Source organism: Python bivittatus, unplaced genomic scaffold, assembly GCF_059951505.1.
Source record: "Python bivittatus isolate LINGU-HERP-01145 unplaced genomic scaffold, Pbiv_v1 ctg000180_np1212, whole genome shotgun sequence".
Lineage (NCBI taxonomy): Eukaryota > Metazoa > Chordata > Lepidosauria > Squamata > Pythonidae > Python > Python bivittatus.
Genome location: NW_028277047.1, coordinates 3,104,743 through 3,119,603, shown reverse-complemented (window position 1 = coordinate 3,119,603; position 14,861 = coordinate 3,104,743). Strand labels below are relative to the sequence as shown.

At 46.6% G+C, this 14,861-nt stretch overlaps 1 protein-coding gene across 1 annotated transcript; it reads left to right on the top strand.

Annotated features, from left to right (window-relative positions):
* The first annotated feature begins 3,387 nt into the window (after positions 1-3,387).
* Positions 3,388-13,261, top strand: LOC103048175 (lysosomal acid glucosylceramidase-like). Its single transcript, XM_025171184.2, has 10 exons — positions 3,388-4,010; positions 4,156-4,347; positions 4,440-4,589; positions 5,385-5,521; positions 6,269-6,441; positions 7,291-7,531; positions 7,925-8,149; positions 10,967-11,130; positions 12,525-12,647; positions 12,927-13,261. The coding sequence occupies exons 1-10, from the start codon at positions 3,947-3,949 to the stop codon at positions 13,033-13,035; spliced, it is 1,578 nt and encodes a 525-aa protein (XP_025026952.1). The 5' UTR covers positions 3,388-3,946; the 3' UTR covers positions 13,036-13,261.
* The last annotated feature ends 1,600 nt before the right edge of the window (positions 13,262-14,861 follow it).

The following is a 14,861-nucleotide window of genomic DNA, read 5'->3' as shown; positions in this document are numbered from 1 at the left end:
ACATGGAAGCGAAGAAGCAATGAAACGGAGGTGAGGCTTTTGTAGATCAGACCCCGAAGTTGGGACTTGGAAGCGCTAGCTGACTTGTGCTGCTTGAGCTCAGCATTCGAGGTAGACTATCCCTAAACATGGAGGCTTTCCCCCACTTTTTAGCTGTTTATCAAGATAATACCTGGGATCATGAGCCAATCTAGGTTGATGTCTCCCTCCCAGGATGAGATTTTGCGGGACAGTTGCCTTCCTTTCGGTATGCTGCCCCTGATGGGGGAGGCGCCATTCCTCACTGGTTCAGTGGGCAATTTAGGAGATTTTAGCTCACTGGGTCATCCTGGAGGAGGCCTGGGTGGTCACTGAGAGTCGATAGAGATGATCGGACATTATCCGTCAGCTCCTTTTGCGCTTTTAGACCATGAAGCACTGCAGTGTGGAATGGCTTGAACTGGGTGCTGAAGTTCTTCCATTAAAATGAGGCTTTAAAAGAAAATTAACGGAGCAACGTAGCCAAAGAACCTGTCCATCAGGAAGCATCAATTAATTTTCTTCCTCCCTCCCTCCCTCCCTCCCTCCCTCCCTCCCTCTGCCTTTCTTTCCTTCTTTCCCTCCCTCCCTCCCTCCCTCTTTCTTTCTTTCTTTCTTTCTTTCTTTCTTTCTTTCTTTCTTTCTTTCTTTCTTTCTTTCTTTCTTTCCTCCCTCCCTCCCTCCCTCCCTCCCTCCCTCCCTTCCTTCCTTCCTTCCTTCCTTCCTTCCTTCATTTCTTTTTCTTTCCTTCCCTCCCTCCCTCCCTCCTTATTTCTTTCTTTCTTTCTTTCTTTCTTTCTTTCTTTCTTTCTTTCTTTCTTTCTTTCTTTCTTTCTTTCTCTCCCTCTCCCTCTCTCCCTCTCCCTCTCCCTCTCCTCTCCCTCTCCTCTCCCCTCCCCTCCCCTCCCCTCCCCTCCTCTCCTCTCCCTTCCCTCCCTCCCTCCCTCCCTCCCTCCCATTTTAAACAGCATTATAATATTCAATATTGCAAAAAACAGTGGGCAAAGCTGGGTTAAGCCCAGAAGGCTAAAGAGCAGAAGCCATCCAGAACACCCTTTCCCATCACCTCAACTTCCCCAGCTGAGCACCGCCGGCCGCCGAAGGTAAAATGCACCTGAATTGGGACCCCCACCCCCACCCCGGTCTTTCCTCCTTCTGGTGACTCCATCCACTCTCCTGCCTCAAGTCACCCTGAGTTCCCAAACGCTTCCTCTTCTTTCCAGGCGAGCCCAGAAGGAGGATCCGACGTTCCCTGCGTTTTGCAGCTGCACGCTTTTCCCAAACCCAATTGCCCTCTTAATGCTGCGGCGGCAGAAAAAGACGGCGATATTCTTACAGGAAAGCGCCCTCCCCAGAATTGCCATTCTGCCCAGCCCTGGGGTACTTCTATGGCTTTTCACACCCGACTCAATCTTCTTTTGATGCACTGGCACAAATGCTCCAGAGATCTAATTACAAAGGATTTATTCAGTCCCCACGACCTGCTGGACCAGAAAGCAAGCGCACAGAGAGGCAACTCTCTGCAATTTGAGAATTAGGCGTGTGTCACCCGTCCAGCCTGCTGCAATTATAGTTTCCGATCCACTTTGAAACTTCAGCCCATGGCACCAGGGCTTATATGATTAATTTCCTGGCTTAAGGTGGTAGAATAGCTTAACTGGTCATCAGACTTTGACTCACAAGAAATGATGTTTTGTATACCGCTTGGAGTTTTTCAGATTTGGTGGAAGCGGCTGATAAATGCATAAATAAAGCCACTTGGCTGGGGAGCTACATAAGCCTCTGGCAAGACTTGCAGAAGATCTTAAAGTTTTCCATGAAAAATTGGAGGGTGTTTGTTTTGGGTGGAGACTGGCTTGCTGAATATATTATATAACTTTAATTAAAAGTTTTAAAAACCATAACAAGAACTACGACTACTACTACTAAATCAGAAGAGAAAAATTGAAGAAAGAAAGAAAGAACAGGAAAAAGTAAAAGTGTAATAGAATAAGAAAATAGAAAAGAAGAACAAGATAGAAAGAAGAACAGAAAGACATAAAGGATAGAAAGATGTATTCTTCTCTATAGCTTGCTGAAAATTTTGGAAAAGGGAAGCTGAATTGGGGAAAACGATGCATCGGGAATGGGGTCTCCGGGGTCAGGAAAACAAAATGATAAAGACTTTTTAAAAAGACAGGAAGCCTTCTGTGGACTTTTTGGGGAAAGAAAAGTGAATTGATGATGTATGGACTGGGGGATTAAAAAGGATTAAAGAGGAAGGGAGGAAATTCAGATGTCAATTCCTCGATAGAAAGAAGGGAGGAAGTCATAATTCTACATTTTCTTCCCTTTTCCCCTTTTTTCTTTATGCTGGTCTATGACCGTAATAAAGATTCGATTCGATTCTTTTTCTTCTTCTTTTCTTTCTTTCTTTTTTTTTATACTTTTACTGGATTGAAAAATGCTGATCATTAAAAAAAGAAGGGTCTCCACATCCCTGGCTGGACAGATGTTCCCATTTTTTCCTGGGAAAAGCAGCAGGCAGTCGAGAGGGCTCCTTCGTCCACGTTTTGGCTTTTCTCCCCAAATTTACCGAGCCCTCCCCCTGATGCAAATGCAGCAAAAAGCAGGCAGAGGAACTTTCAGCTCTGGATTAAAATACAGAGAAGTGTAGGAGGCTGATTCATTTTAATTTACATGCCCCTCTTGCCAAGTGGGACACATAACGCTGAGTAGGCTCCGAAACAAAGGAAACTCTATTAAGCTTTCATGGAATAATACCGTCATAAGAAAGGTGAATAGATGCAATATGGGATGAGCGCCAGATTGGTGGAGCCGGAAAAGATGCTGGATGAGGAACTAGAAGATGATGAATTGCTTTGATCTATAACCACAGCACTGGGTGATGAAGGATCCTCTTGGGGTCAGCCTTACTAGGTAGACCCCGAATGGAAACACGACCAGTTGAGCGAATTTTACTTTATTGTAAGGCTACATTAACAGAATCTTGCAAGTCTGAAAGTACAATTCTCCCACTGTCTCCTTTACAGCCCGAGAAACTAGGGAGGGTCCCTTCTGAGCCTCTTTATGCATCCATTATACAGCTGCAGGCTAAGCCATCTCTTATCTGATTGTTTCCTTACCAGCGTCTCTTCGCCCTGTTTCTCAAGTCTTTTCACGTACCATTACACTTGGGCTCTAGTTTTGTCCCAGAAAAAGGAAATTAAATTTGTGGCTCTGATGCATGACTGGGTCTAAATTCCTCCAGGATGAAAGCACCACCTTGTTATCTACTGATCGCTGCAGTTGGATCGCCTATCCCTGCAGCTTCTGGCTTCTTTGTCTCTCTCACCCCAAAAGCGTTGCAGCCAGGGAGGAGTGAAAACATTTGGAAGCAGGCTCTAATTCTTGGGAGTTAAAGTTTGGAAAACGACAGGACAAAACCACACCTCCCTTCCAAGAGTTAGAGATGACTTTCGTGAAGTCGAGAAAGATTTAAAATTGTTCGGTGGCCATCTTTTTTTCAGGCGCCCAAACTTGGGGAAGCAAGCTGCTTTCCTGTGCAAAGGTCCTGTTTCTCTCTCCTTGTTTTCCCACGATCCAGCTAAAAAAAATAAGTCGATCTGCTCTCGTATAGCTTTTGGGGCTGGCCGATCTCCGGTTTGAAGGAAAACCACCGGGTCAGCAAGTTAATTTGCTGCAGAGAGCAACTCCAGATTGCTTTTGCAACTGATTGGCTCCAGCTTCTAGTTGCAAACCCAGTTTGGGGACTCAAGGCTCTCGTTTGTTCTTGCTACCCTCCCGGCCTTGGATGACGGCCAGGTTTAATTTGGGCTACAAGAACTGCGCATGAATCAATCAAGAGAATTCAATTGCAGCACAAAAAATTCATCTTTTTTTTTTTCCTGCAAGCAAGTTCCTCCAAGGTTGATGTGCCCGGGCTGCTATGCAGACGCGTGAGGCTTTTGGGGTGCTGTTCCTCATCCTTCAAGGGATGACCGGGGCTCGAGGTCAGTGGCAAAGCATCTCCAGGGCGGGAGGGTGCCGTAGGAAGTGTGGGGGGGGGGGACCTGGAATGAAAAGGGGGCAGGGCTTTGTGGTGCTGGGAAGCGGGGTCTAAATTTACCCATTCCCCCCCTTTTTTTTGGTCGACAGCCAGCCAACCTTGTATCCCTAAATTTTTTGGCAAAAATGCAATGGTGTGTGTCTGCAACGCGACCTACTGCGACACGCTGGACCCGGTCTCCCTCCCCGATGTTGGCAACTATCTGACATATACAACCAGCCTGGCCGGCCAACGCTTGGAGCGCAGCGAAGGGAAAATAAGTCCCAAGCGGGGAGTTCTGAGTAAGCCTCCGTTGATCGGGAAGGAGGGAGGGTCTCCTCTGATAACCTTTTTCTCATCCACTACTCCATTTGCTCCATTTCTTGCATCTCAGGCGGCCTTTCTTACACCTACAATCCCGACGTCCAGTATCAACGCATCAAAGGTTTTGGCGGAGCGAACACCGATGCTGCCGCCGTTAACATCATGAAGTTGTCTTCTGCAGCCCAAAACCACCTGCTCCGCTCTTACTTCTCTGAAGAAGGTGAGAGCCTGGGAAATGGGGTCATGTTGAAAGCTAGCAACTCAGGGGAAGGTCGTATCTTGAGGCCCTAGCTTTCTTAAGGCGAGGATTAAAAGCCAGCAGGGCTAGGATGCCTTTGAAAGCAGGACAGCCATCTCTTTGAAGTGGAACAAGTAGAAAATTTCCTTCCTTCCTTCCTTCCTTCCTTCCTTCCTTCCTTCCTTCCTTCCTTCCTTCCCTCCCTCCCCCATCTTTCTTTCTTTCTTTCTTTCTTTCTTTCTTTCTTTCTTTCTTTCTTTCTTTCTTTCTTTCTTTCTTTCCCTCCCTCCCTCCCTCCCTCTTTCTTTCTTTCTTTCTTTCTTTCTTTTTTTCTTTCTTTCTTTCTTTCTCTCTCTCTCTCTCTCTCTCTCTTTCTTTCTTCTTTCCCTCCCTCTCTTCCTTTCTCTGCCTGTCTTTCTTTCTTTCTTTCTTTCTTTCTTTCTTTCTTTCTTTCTTTCTTTCTTTCTTTCTTTCTTTCTTTCTTTCTTTCTTCTTTCTCTGTTTTACTGACTTTTGCACCAACTTTTCATAGGGAAAAAAAATCCTACTTTTTTAACTTACTCGACGGATGTGCTGTCAGTTGAAACCGAATCAGTTGAAACCGAAGGAAAAGGAATAAGACAAGCGCGGGCAAAGAGCCCTCTTTATGAGCTGGCGTTGATGACGTTATCAAATGTTTTATGGACATAAGTTCTGTATTCCTTTTTTTCTTTTTAACTGTGGAAATTAGAATCCTAGAAAGTAGCCGACCTGAATCTTTTTTCCCCACCTCTGCAGGAATTGAGTACAATCTGCTGCGCTGGCCCATCGCGTGCTCCGACTTTTCCATGCGGCCGTACAGTTATGACGACCGCTGCAGGGATGACTTTGAACTCAAGTGTTTCAGCCTGGCCCCGGAAGATACCAAGCTTAGGGTGAGCTTGGCTGGGCTTAGCGCTCACCCCCCCGTGGCTTCCCGGTTGCATTGCAGGCTGGTTTCTGCAGGCAGCAGAGACAGACTTCTCCCCGTGCACCACCCACAGACTGGGCAGTCATTCCCAATGGGCAGAAATGCCTCCCCTCGTTTGAAAAATCATAAATCCCTGTTATGGGGATATGTGGCATGTCTTTGGACGTATCTCTTTCATTTGCCCGGCAACGAGAATTCTCTGGAGGCCATGGAAGCTGCTTCTTTTATAATGTAATATAATAATTACTACTGTAATTATCAAGCCCAAATTAATCCACTGCAGGATAAAAGCCTCTGGTCCAAAACAGGCTGGATGAGAAATGATTTTCAGCTTCCCAGCTGAAGGGAGGGGCGGGGGGGGTGACAGCCCCCAAATTCCCCAGGGAGCCTCTATGGCTGAAGGGGGACTCGAGCCTGGGTCTCCCCACTCCGCATCCAGCACCCTCCCCACTGAACCCTATTGGCTGTCATTTATACTATGTCAAAACCAGACACGACACAGAAGGAAAAGGGGCTGCGGCGGGTAAAGGAAAAACGAAGCCGCGCCGGTCCTCGCTCCCCCATCTTGCCATTCAGCTCCAGGACTGACACGGTCAACATCAATCAATCCATTGGGGGGGGAGGAAGATTGCGAGAACGCTCTTGTTGAGGTTGGATCAGGCCAGTCCTCCCGGCTCCCGATCCCTGGAGCAGTTGCTGTGTCTCTCCACAGATCCCCCTGCTCTACCGTTTCATGGCAGCCTCCAAGAGACCTCTGTCCCTGATTGCCAGCCCTTGGACCAGTCCTGGCTGGCTAAGGGTCAGCAACAAGGTTCAAGGCAAGTCCTGGTTAAAGGGAAAACCGGGCGACCGTTACTTCGACACATGGGCTCGCTATCTTATCAGGTAATGGCATTTTTTCCAATCCCGTCCCGCTCATGAGCTCTTCTTACAAACCTGAATTTAGCAGGCTTCTCCCCTAGCCAAGCCCTACCCCCAAATCATGATCTGGCCCACTTCTTGAAACTCCCAAACCAGCAGCTGTAGTTAAAGATTGAGAAATCAGCCGGACATCAGTGAGGGAGAAGCTTAGTCCCGGAGTCAGTTCAGACTTCTGCCTTTCCCACCCTCTCCCCAGAAATAGGGGAACCGTTTCAAGCTGACCCCGTTGCATTTTTATTCCTTTATTTTATTACAGTCCTTTCTCCCTCCTCCAGAGCAGTGTTTTCAAACTTGGCAATGTTTAGACGGGTGGACTTCAACTCCCAGAATTCCTTAGCCAGCATCTGGCTGGGGAATTCTGGGAGATGAAGTCCAGTGTTTTTCAAACTTGGCAACGTTAAGAGGGGTGGACTTCAACTCCCAGAATTCCTTAGCCAGCACCTGGCTGGGGAATTCTGGGAGTTGAAGTCCACCCCTCTTAAAGATTGAAAACTTTGGAGGATCTGGAGGATCAAACTCCATGGGACAGTTCATTTTGCATTGTGGCAAAATGAGGATTTGATCCTGCATTTCCCCAATCCTTGCCCATCAGTTAAAAGCCAAATTGGAATCCTACATCTGGGATCTTTAACTGAAAGCAGGTGGATTTATTTCTGTCTCCTTGCCGATTCAAACAGAATACCCCTTCCGGTCAGCTAGAGAGCTGGGAGGTAGGGCTTTCATAAATTCAAGGGGTCTTAAAAAAATTTTTCCAGGCAAAGAGGTGGCACGCTAAACTAACATCCTTGCAAATTTCTGTGTCTTGGAATCCAGGTTCCTAGATGAATATTCTAAATACAACATCACTTTCTGGGCAATCTCTTCTCAGAACGAGCCGTTCACCCCCACTTTTATGCCTATAAAGGATTTCCCCAGCAATTATTTCTCACCCCAAACACAGCGTGACTTTTTCATTAAGGACCTGGGGCCTGCCCTTGCTGCCAGCTTCCACAGAAACGTCCACCTGATCACCCTGGACGACACGAGGGTTCTCCTGCCAACATGGGCCAACGTGGTAAATGTTCACCTTGTCCAAGTGGGTCCATCTCCAAACTTTCGGCCGCGTCTACACGACGAGGCGCCCAGACTTTGGATCTGAACCAGGCGGGGTCTCTCCAACGCTTAGATCTCGTCTCCACTAGCAGGCATCCAAAATCTGGATGTTAACAAGGGTCCTGCTCCAAACTTTAGATCTCAGGTACCGTAGGACATATCCAAATTTTGGATCTTGACTGAGAAGGTGCCTCTCCAACTGTGGAGTGCCTCTCAAGCAGGACCTCTCCAACGTTGACATGCTGGTGGAGAATTTGGGGAGCTGGGGGGCCGAAAGGTCTCAAGGACTAGGTTGGGAACGATGGGTGTGGAAAGGTCCATTGAGGTTCTTCTTCCTCTCTCTGTCCCCGGGCAGGTGATTGGCAATCATAGCGCTGCTAAGTTTGTGTCGGGCATTGGAATCCATTGGTACGTTGACCCCGTTGTCCCTCCAGGACCCACTTTAGAAGCCATCCATCGCCTCTACCCCAATGTCTTTATGCTGTACACAGAATCTTGCAACGGGTTTCTACCTTGGGACGTGAAAGTTGATCTGGGAAACTGGAAGCGAGGCGTCGCTTACAGCCGAAATATCCTGACGGTAAGGCCCCATCGCTACAGCCAAAGATCTGCGTCTTTAACGATAGGAGTAGATACGTTTGCTGCCTTGAGTTATATATAAAAAAGGCAGGAATAACAATAAATAATAGTAAGGATAAGGATAAGGATAAGGCTAAGGAGGAGGAGGAGGAGGAGGAGGAGAAGGAGAAGAAGGAGAAGGAGAAGGAGAAGGAGAAGGAGAAGGAGAAGGAGAAGGAGAAGGAGAAGGAGAAGGAGAAGGAGGAGAGGAAGAGGAAGAGGAAGAGGAAGAGGAAGAGGAAGAGGAAGAGGAAGAGGAAGAGGAAGAGGAGGAGGAGGAGGAGGAGGAAAAGAAGAGGAAGAAGAAAAGGAGGAGGAGGAGGAAGAGAAGAAGAAGAAGAAGAAGAAGAGGAGGAGGAGGAGGAGGAGAAGAAGGAGAAGGAGAAGGAGAAGAGAAGGAGGAGAAGGAGAAGGAGAAGGAGAAGGAGAAGGAGAAGGAGAAGGAGAAGGAGAAGGAGGAGAGGAAGAGGAAGAGGAAGAGGAGGAGGAGGAGGAGGAGGAGAAGAGGAAGAAGAAAAGGAGGAGGAGGAGGAAGAGAAGAAGAAGAAGAGGAGGAGGAGGAGAAGGAGGAGAAGAAGGAGAAGGAGAAGAGAAGGAGGAGAAGAAGAAGGAGAAGGAGAAGGAGAAGAAGAAGAAGAAGAGGAGGAGGAGGAGGAGGAGGAGGAGGGGGGGGAAGGGGAAGGGGAAGGGGAAGGGGAAGGGGAAGGGGAAGGGGAAGGGGAAGGAATAGTAATAGTAATAGTAATAGTAATAGTAATAGTAATAGTAATAGTAATAGTAATAGTAATAGTAATAAGAGCCTTGGGTGCAATCCCAAAACATCTGGAGCACCCCTTGAAGACCATCGGCATTGACCAAATCACCATCGGTCCATTGCAAAAGGCAGCTCTACTTGGAACGGCTTCCATCCTGCGACGATTCCTTGAACCCCGTCCAACCACAACATCTGGCTATCCCAGGTCCTTGGGAAGGACTCGATCGGTGGATAAAAATGCCAAATCTGGCCGAAACATCTGGCCGACTGTGCGACCAGCCCTAATAAGTGATAGTTCTGTGGATGGATAGAGCTATGGTGGAGCGAGTTGCTTGCAGGAAAGACAAATGAGTTAATCCAGCCTTGGCGCAATCTATTCTCCTGTCCTTCCTTTGAGGACCTCTGGGAATTTGGGCATGTGGATTGCTTCAAAGATGTGTTTTGAAGGATGCCGTGAGTGAGTTTGCATGTCTTGGCCAGACAGTGCGATGGGGGCACTGTTGAGAGTAGGTTAGGGACAGATCATTGGGGAGGAACTCTATCAATGGGGTTGCCAAGAGCTGACAACGACTTGATGGGACATAATCAATCAATCAATCAGTCAATCAATCAATCAGTCTTATCCAACAACACTTGATCATGGACTACAGAACAGGGAGAAGAACGTAGGAAGAGGCCATCAGCCAGCTGTGCCCAAAGCACAGAAAGATTCAGAAAGGTTAGCGGCTAAACCTGGGGATCAAAACTGAAGTCCAGTGACATCGAAGGAACTGGGAAACTTGAGCCTTGAAAGGAAATTAAGGGAGCTGTGATGGCCCCCTTCAAGAACTGAAAGCGAGAAGACCGTGAGTTTTCTCAGTCCTTGGGCAAGACGGAGGAGAATCGTCCAACGTGACCGGCAGGCGGATTCAAGCCAAGCATTAGGAGAACATCCAAGACCAGAAGAACAGTGGGGCAGTGGAACAACAGTCTGGGTTTTTTTGTGGGGAGCAGGGTCCTTTCAAGCTGGGAGGGGGAGTTACATGTTGGAAAGAATGGGTCTCTATCACGATGCTGGTCCTTCGAAAAGCCCTTTCCGTGAAATTCAATCAGATCCCGCTTTATTCGGTCTTAGGAAACAACTATAATTAGAAATGTTAAGGAGGGCCTTTGAATGATTTGTGGATTGATCATATTGGGGGGGGGGGTCTCTTTGCATTGTTTTAATCCATCGGGTCCTGTTGTTTTTTTATTGCTTTTTAAAAAAATCTTAAATAGATGATTATTTGAACTGTATCAATTCCATCCAGTTCAAATAAATCATCTGAACATAGATGATTTATTTGAACTGGATGGAATTGATACCAGCTGCCAGAACCTGGATCACCCAACTGTTGTTGTTTTCCATTGTATTGCATTCGTTGGGAGTTGGAGTGATTTGTTTCTGCCACTTGTAACTAAGGAGGGGGGAGTCGCTGTTAATGGTGGTAATGGGAGCTGGGAAGCAGCTTAACCATATATGGGCAATTTAGACTGGCTTGATTTGGCAAGGCAGCTGGGGCCCAAAGAGCCAGGAAGGAGCTCTGGTAGGAAGGGGAGGAAGGAAAGAGGTCACCACCAGGTGGAGAAGAATTGAGACGCCAGGCAATAAGGGGAGGGGGGATAAATAGAGGGAAGTTTACCCAAGGCTTTAGTTTTAGCAATGTTCTGTTTACAAGCTACATGTACCTCTTAATAAAGAAGTATTTTTCTGAACCAAGCCTGGTTGCGTGAGAGTGCTTCAGAACTGGGAGTTGGACATTGTGGACTTGACACCAGCCCAAGAATCTTTGGAGTGGATGGAGGAGTGGATGAATAAGTGAACAGAAACCCTGCCCTAGGCAAAGGGTGGGTTTAATGAACTCTAGGGAGCCTCTAGATTCCATGATTCCAAGCCAGATCGTGGTCTGAAGCTTGTCTCTTCAGGGTTTGGCCCTATCTGAACAAGCCAGAGATTTTTTTTTTTTTCCTTCTGCATGCAAAGAAAGTCTCTCTTGGTTCCTGCAGAATCTCAACCATTTTGTCTCAGGGTGGATTGACTGGAACTTGGCTCTCGACATGGAAGGGGGACCCAACTGGGTAGAAAATTTTGTCGATAGTCCAATCATTGTGAACCACCTGAAAGACGAATTCTACAAACAGCCCATGTTCTACCACCTCGGACATTTCAGGTAAGCTAGTAACCCTTTCCTTTTTTTTTTTTTTAATAATATTTTATTGAGACTTTAAAGATACCTATTTAAAAGTTAGAAACGGAAAGGAAAATTTGAAATACAAAATATAAAGAAAAGCGAGGTAAAGTAAAAGAAAAAAAGATATGAACAATAGATAACTTCCAATCTCTCTCTGGTCTTAAAAATAATAAGGCTATGCTAAGTGCTAGTTTTTAATACATTAAATAGGAATAATTCTTTGTCTAAATATATCCCATTACATTTATAATCTAATCTTCAAATCCCCATGTGAGCGTCACCCCACCTGCATTTTGGAAATAGTCCATCAATGGTTTCCATTCTTTAAGGCAGTCGTTCTTTGAGTTTTCTTTTAATAGGCAAGTCAATTTGTCAATTTGGGCAGAGGACCTTTCCAAGGTGTTGGGGAAGGGGGGAGTGAGAAAAATTACAATACCCTTGCAGGGAAATGGACTCGTCCAGGAGCAGAGAATTCTGCAGGCTGCCGAGGAAATTGGGAAGGGAAGGTGCCAGCCTTCCCAGGTAGACCAGACAGAAAACATGACTGGATGAGCTAATTCTACTTTATTGTGAGGCTATGTTAAGAGAATCTTGCAAGACTGAAAGTACAAATCTCCCACCGTCCCCTTTACGGCCTGAGAAACTAGGGAGGGTCCCTTCTGAGCCTCTTTCTGCACCCATTATACAGCTGAGGGCTAAGCCATCTCTTATCTGACCGTTCCCTAGGCAGCGTCTCTTCCTTCCGTCTCCCAAAGTCATTCCCACATACCGTTACAGAAGGAGGCAGCTTTTATGTTAAGAGAAAAAATAATTCATGGAACTGGAATCCTGCTCATATTTTTGTGCAAAGCCGGGATGTTTGATCCGTCCGGAAAGTGTGTTGGTTCTAGTGATAATGTTCATTATCTCCCGATGGATCTATTTGAACTGCTCTTCTTCTGGCTGCCAGCCAAGCAGTCATTTCCACAATAACAGTCCATTTCCCACTTCTCTCTCTATTATCCCCCCCTCCAATTATCCAAAGTCAATCATTATTCCATGCTATTGGATACACCCTTTCGGGAACCCGGAAGGGGTTCTGCCTGAATTCCCTTCTAACTCAATAGACAAGTTAGATAAAGAAACAAGGGGGCCGTTCAGAGAAGCAACCCGAAGATAAAATTTCTTTTTTCTTTTTAAATTCCCCAAACATTTATTGGAACTTGAGCCCAACTAAGGATGTCTCCAAGCCTGTTATTTCTCTCCTGGATACGGAGGGCCCCTTTTTGCCAACGCTGGCAGAACTGACATAGCTTGCTGATTGTAGGATGAATGAGGATGAAATCCTAATCTTTGTCCAGTGGGGTCAGCTAAATTTTCTCTCTTCTGGCCAGCAAATTCATCCCCGAAGGCTCTGTGCGAGTCGCGCTCTCCTCCAACTGCTTCATCTCCTGCCAGCTTAAGAGTGCAGCTTTCTTGCGGCCCGACGGCGTCGCAGTGGTGGTGTTGTCGAACGAGTAAGTGGAGAGGCTCTGGAAGGAAAATGCCCCCCCATTGGAAATGCTTGGGGCCAGAAGGTCCCTCGTGTGAAGTTTGGGATGAACCGAAAGAGTTCTCCTCCTGCGAATCCGTTCATTGAGGATTCAATCAATGAGGTCACCAGAAATTCACACAAGCTTTGCTGGATCAGGCCAAACCTCGTTGTGATCCAGTGTTTTATTTCTCCACTGGCCAACCGGAAGCCTCTGAGATGTTCCCTCATTCCCCCTTGACCAGAATTTTTGCTCTCTTTTCAGCTGGTCTCTCGATGTTACTATTTCTATTTTGGACAACCGCGTGGGTTATATCGAGGACCGCGTGCCGGCTTACTCCATCCAAACTTATCTGTGGAGATGGCACCCTTGAGATCCTGAGACTCAGAAGGAAATTGGCCTTTCGCCCAGGAATAACAGGCCGTGCAGAGAAGACGCCTTGGAAGGATAAGGACCCTGCACGCCGCACGTGTCAATGCAGCCTTCTTCCTGGGACCAAGTTTACCACGCTCCATCTGGAACTAGTGACACTGGGACTGAGCAAACTCCTATCGTCACAACCCTCTTCCTATTCTCCCAATAAAATCTGAATTAATTGAGTGTGAAACATGAATGAAGCGAAACGCTGCCAGTAAAAGTCAGGACAGGAAAATGGGCAGAGGGGTGGGAGCGGACGTTTGCACACTGACCATCCTTCGCTTATGGGGTTTCTTCCCAGTTGGGGTATGTCCAGATTACCTCCTGGAGGAAGACGAGGGAGGTGTTTTCTATGCAGTGGTATTAAGCAACTTCCCAGGCCCCATCATCCTTAGCCAGTGGCCATACAGAATAGGGAGGAGGGGAGTGAAAATAGGCCAGTTCCATGAGTTTTATGGGGAAAAATGTCCGTCCGGGAATAACAGCACTAATGGCTGGGTTTTTTCATTCCCACTTTGCCGGTCTCATATTGTGTGGAATAAGTGAGTCGCTGGACTTTTCTAGCTTCATCTTCCAAATTAAATAGGCAGATGTCTTTGAAAGCTCTTAAAGCACAGAGTGGGGAGTCTCCCTTTTTTGTCCCATCAGTGCCCATTGTTGGGACCCTGACATTTACAGGTATTTTGCTCCTATGTATGGAAGCTCCATTCAGGTTTGCTTGCCAGACTGACAGATCTCCAGAAGTCTTTAATACCCCTCTTAAAAGGGAAGGAAGGAAGGAAGGAAGGAAGGAAGGAAGGAAGGAAGGAAGGAAGGAAGGAAGGCAGGCAGGCAGGCAGGCAGGCAGGCAGGAAAAGAGAGAGAGAGAGAGAGAGAAGAAGGGAAGGGAAGGGAAGGGAAGGGAAGGGAAGGGAAGGGAAGGGAAAAGGAAAAAGGAAAAAGGAAAAAGGAAAAAGGAAAAAGGAAAAAGGAAAAAGGAAAAAGGAAAAAAGAAAATTGCCATATGCTTTGTCCTGCAGGGGGCTCTGCAGCCTCAGGAATCAACAGAATTTCAAAATGTTGCTAGTCCATAAGAGGCAAATGGCCATATACAAAATGTCCTTCAAATTTGTCAGTCCTTAACAACCTCACCTTTAACCCCATAGGCCCATTGACTGGGCTCTGGCCTTTGATCCCTAATAAAGTCACTAACTGCAAACACATTTGACTCTTTCCATATCTTGTGATTGTTACTCATAATAGCTTAACGGGGCTTTTCTGCCAAAAACTTAGATTAGTTTTAAACCACCCAACTGTGAGGTTGGATTTTTATTTATTTATTTATTTACTGAAGGGGCTACCTTAAAACTCTCAGCATTTCAGCACGGGCTGCCCTAATTAATGAACTCACTGATGCTTCAATTAATTAATGGCCTAATTAATCCCAAAGTTCCCAATATTTCTGGGAAGTTTACTTTGATTACAGTCACAGCAGAACAGTGGTTTTCAAACTTGGGGATTTTAAGATGGGTGGACTTGGGCAATTATTGCAACCTGGGAGAGAATGATTTGGCTGTTTCACTTTAGAGGAAAGCCACAGCCTTTTCTATCAGCCTGAAGCCCTTTTGCAGAAAGGGAGGTGGAAAAATCTGAATTAATCCCAGCCCCCGCCTGCTTAAGTTTCTAGTCCTCTTGGCTCCAAAGGTAAGGTTTGCCAGGGCGGGAAGCCACGCAAGGGGATGTTCTCAGAACACAGATAGAGGATGTTTAGACTCCCCAATCAGGCTGAATTTGTGGGTCTCT

Coding starts and splice junctions, on each gene's coding strand:
- LOC103048175 (XM_025171184.2), top strand. CDS start 3,947: ATGCAGACGCGTGAGGCTTTTGGGGTGCTGTTCCTCATCCTTCAAGGG. Junction 4,011..4,155: donor AGGGATGACCGGGGCTCGAG/GTCAGTGGCAAA, acceptor TTTGGTCGACAG/CCAGCCAACCTTGTATCCCT. Junction 8,150..10,966: donor ACAGCCGAAATATCCTGACG/GTAAGGCCCCAT, acceptor TGGTTCCTGCAG/AATCTCAACCATTTTGTCTC.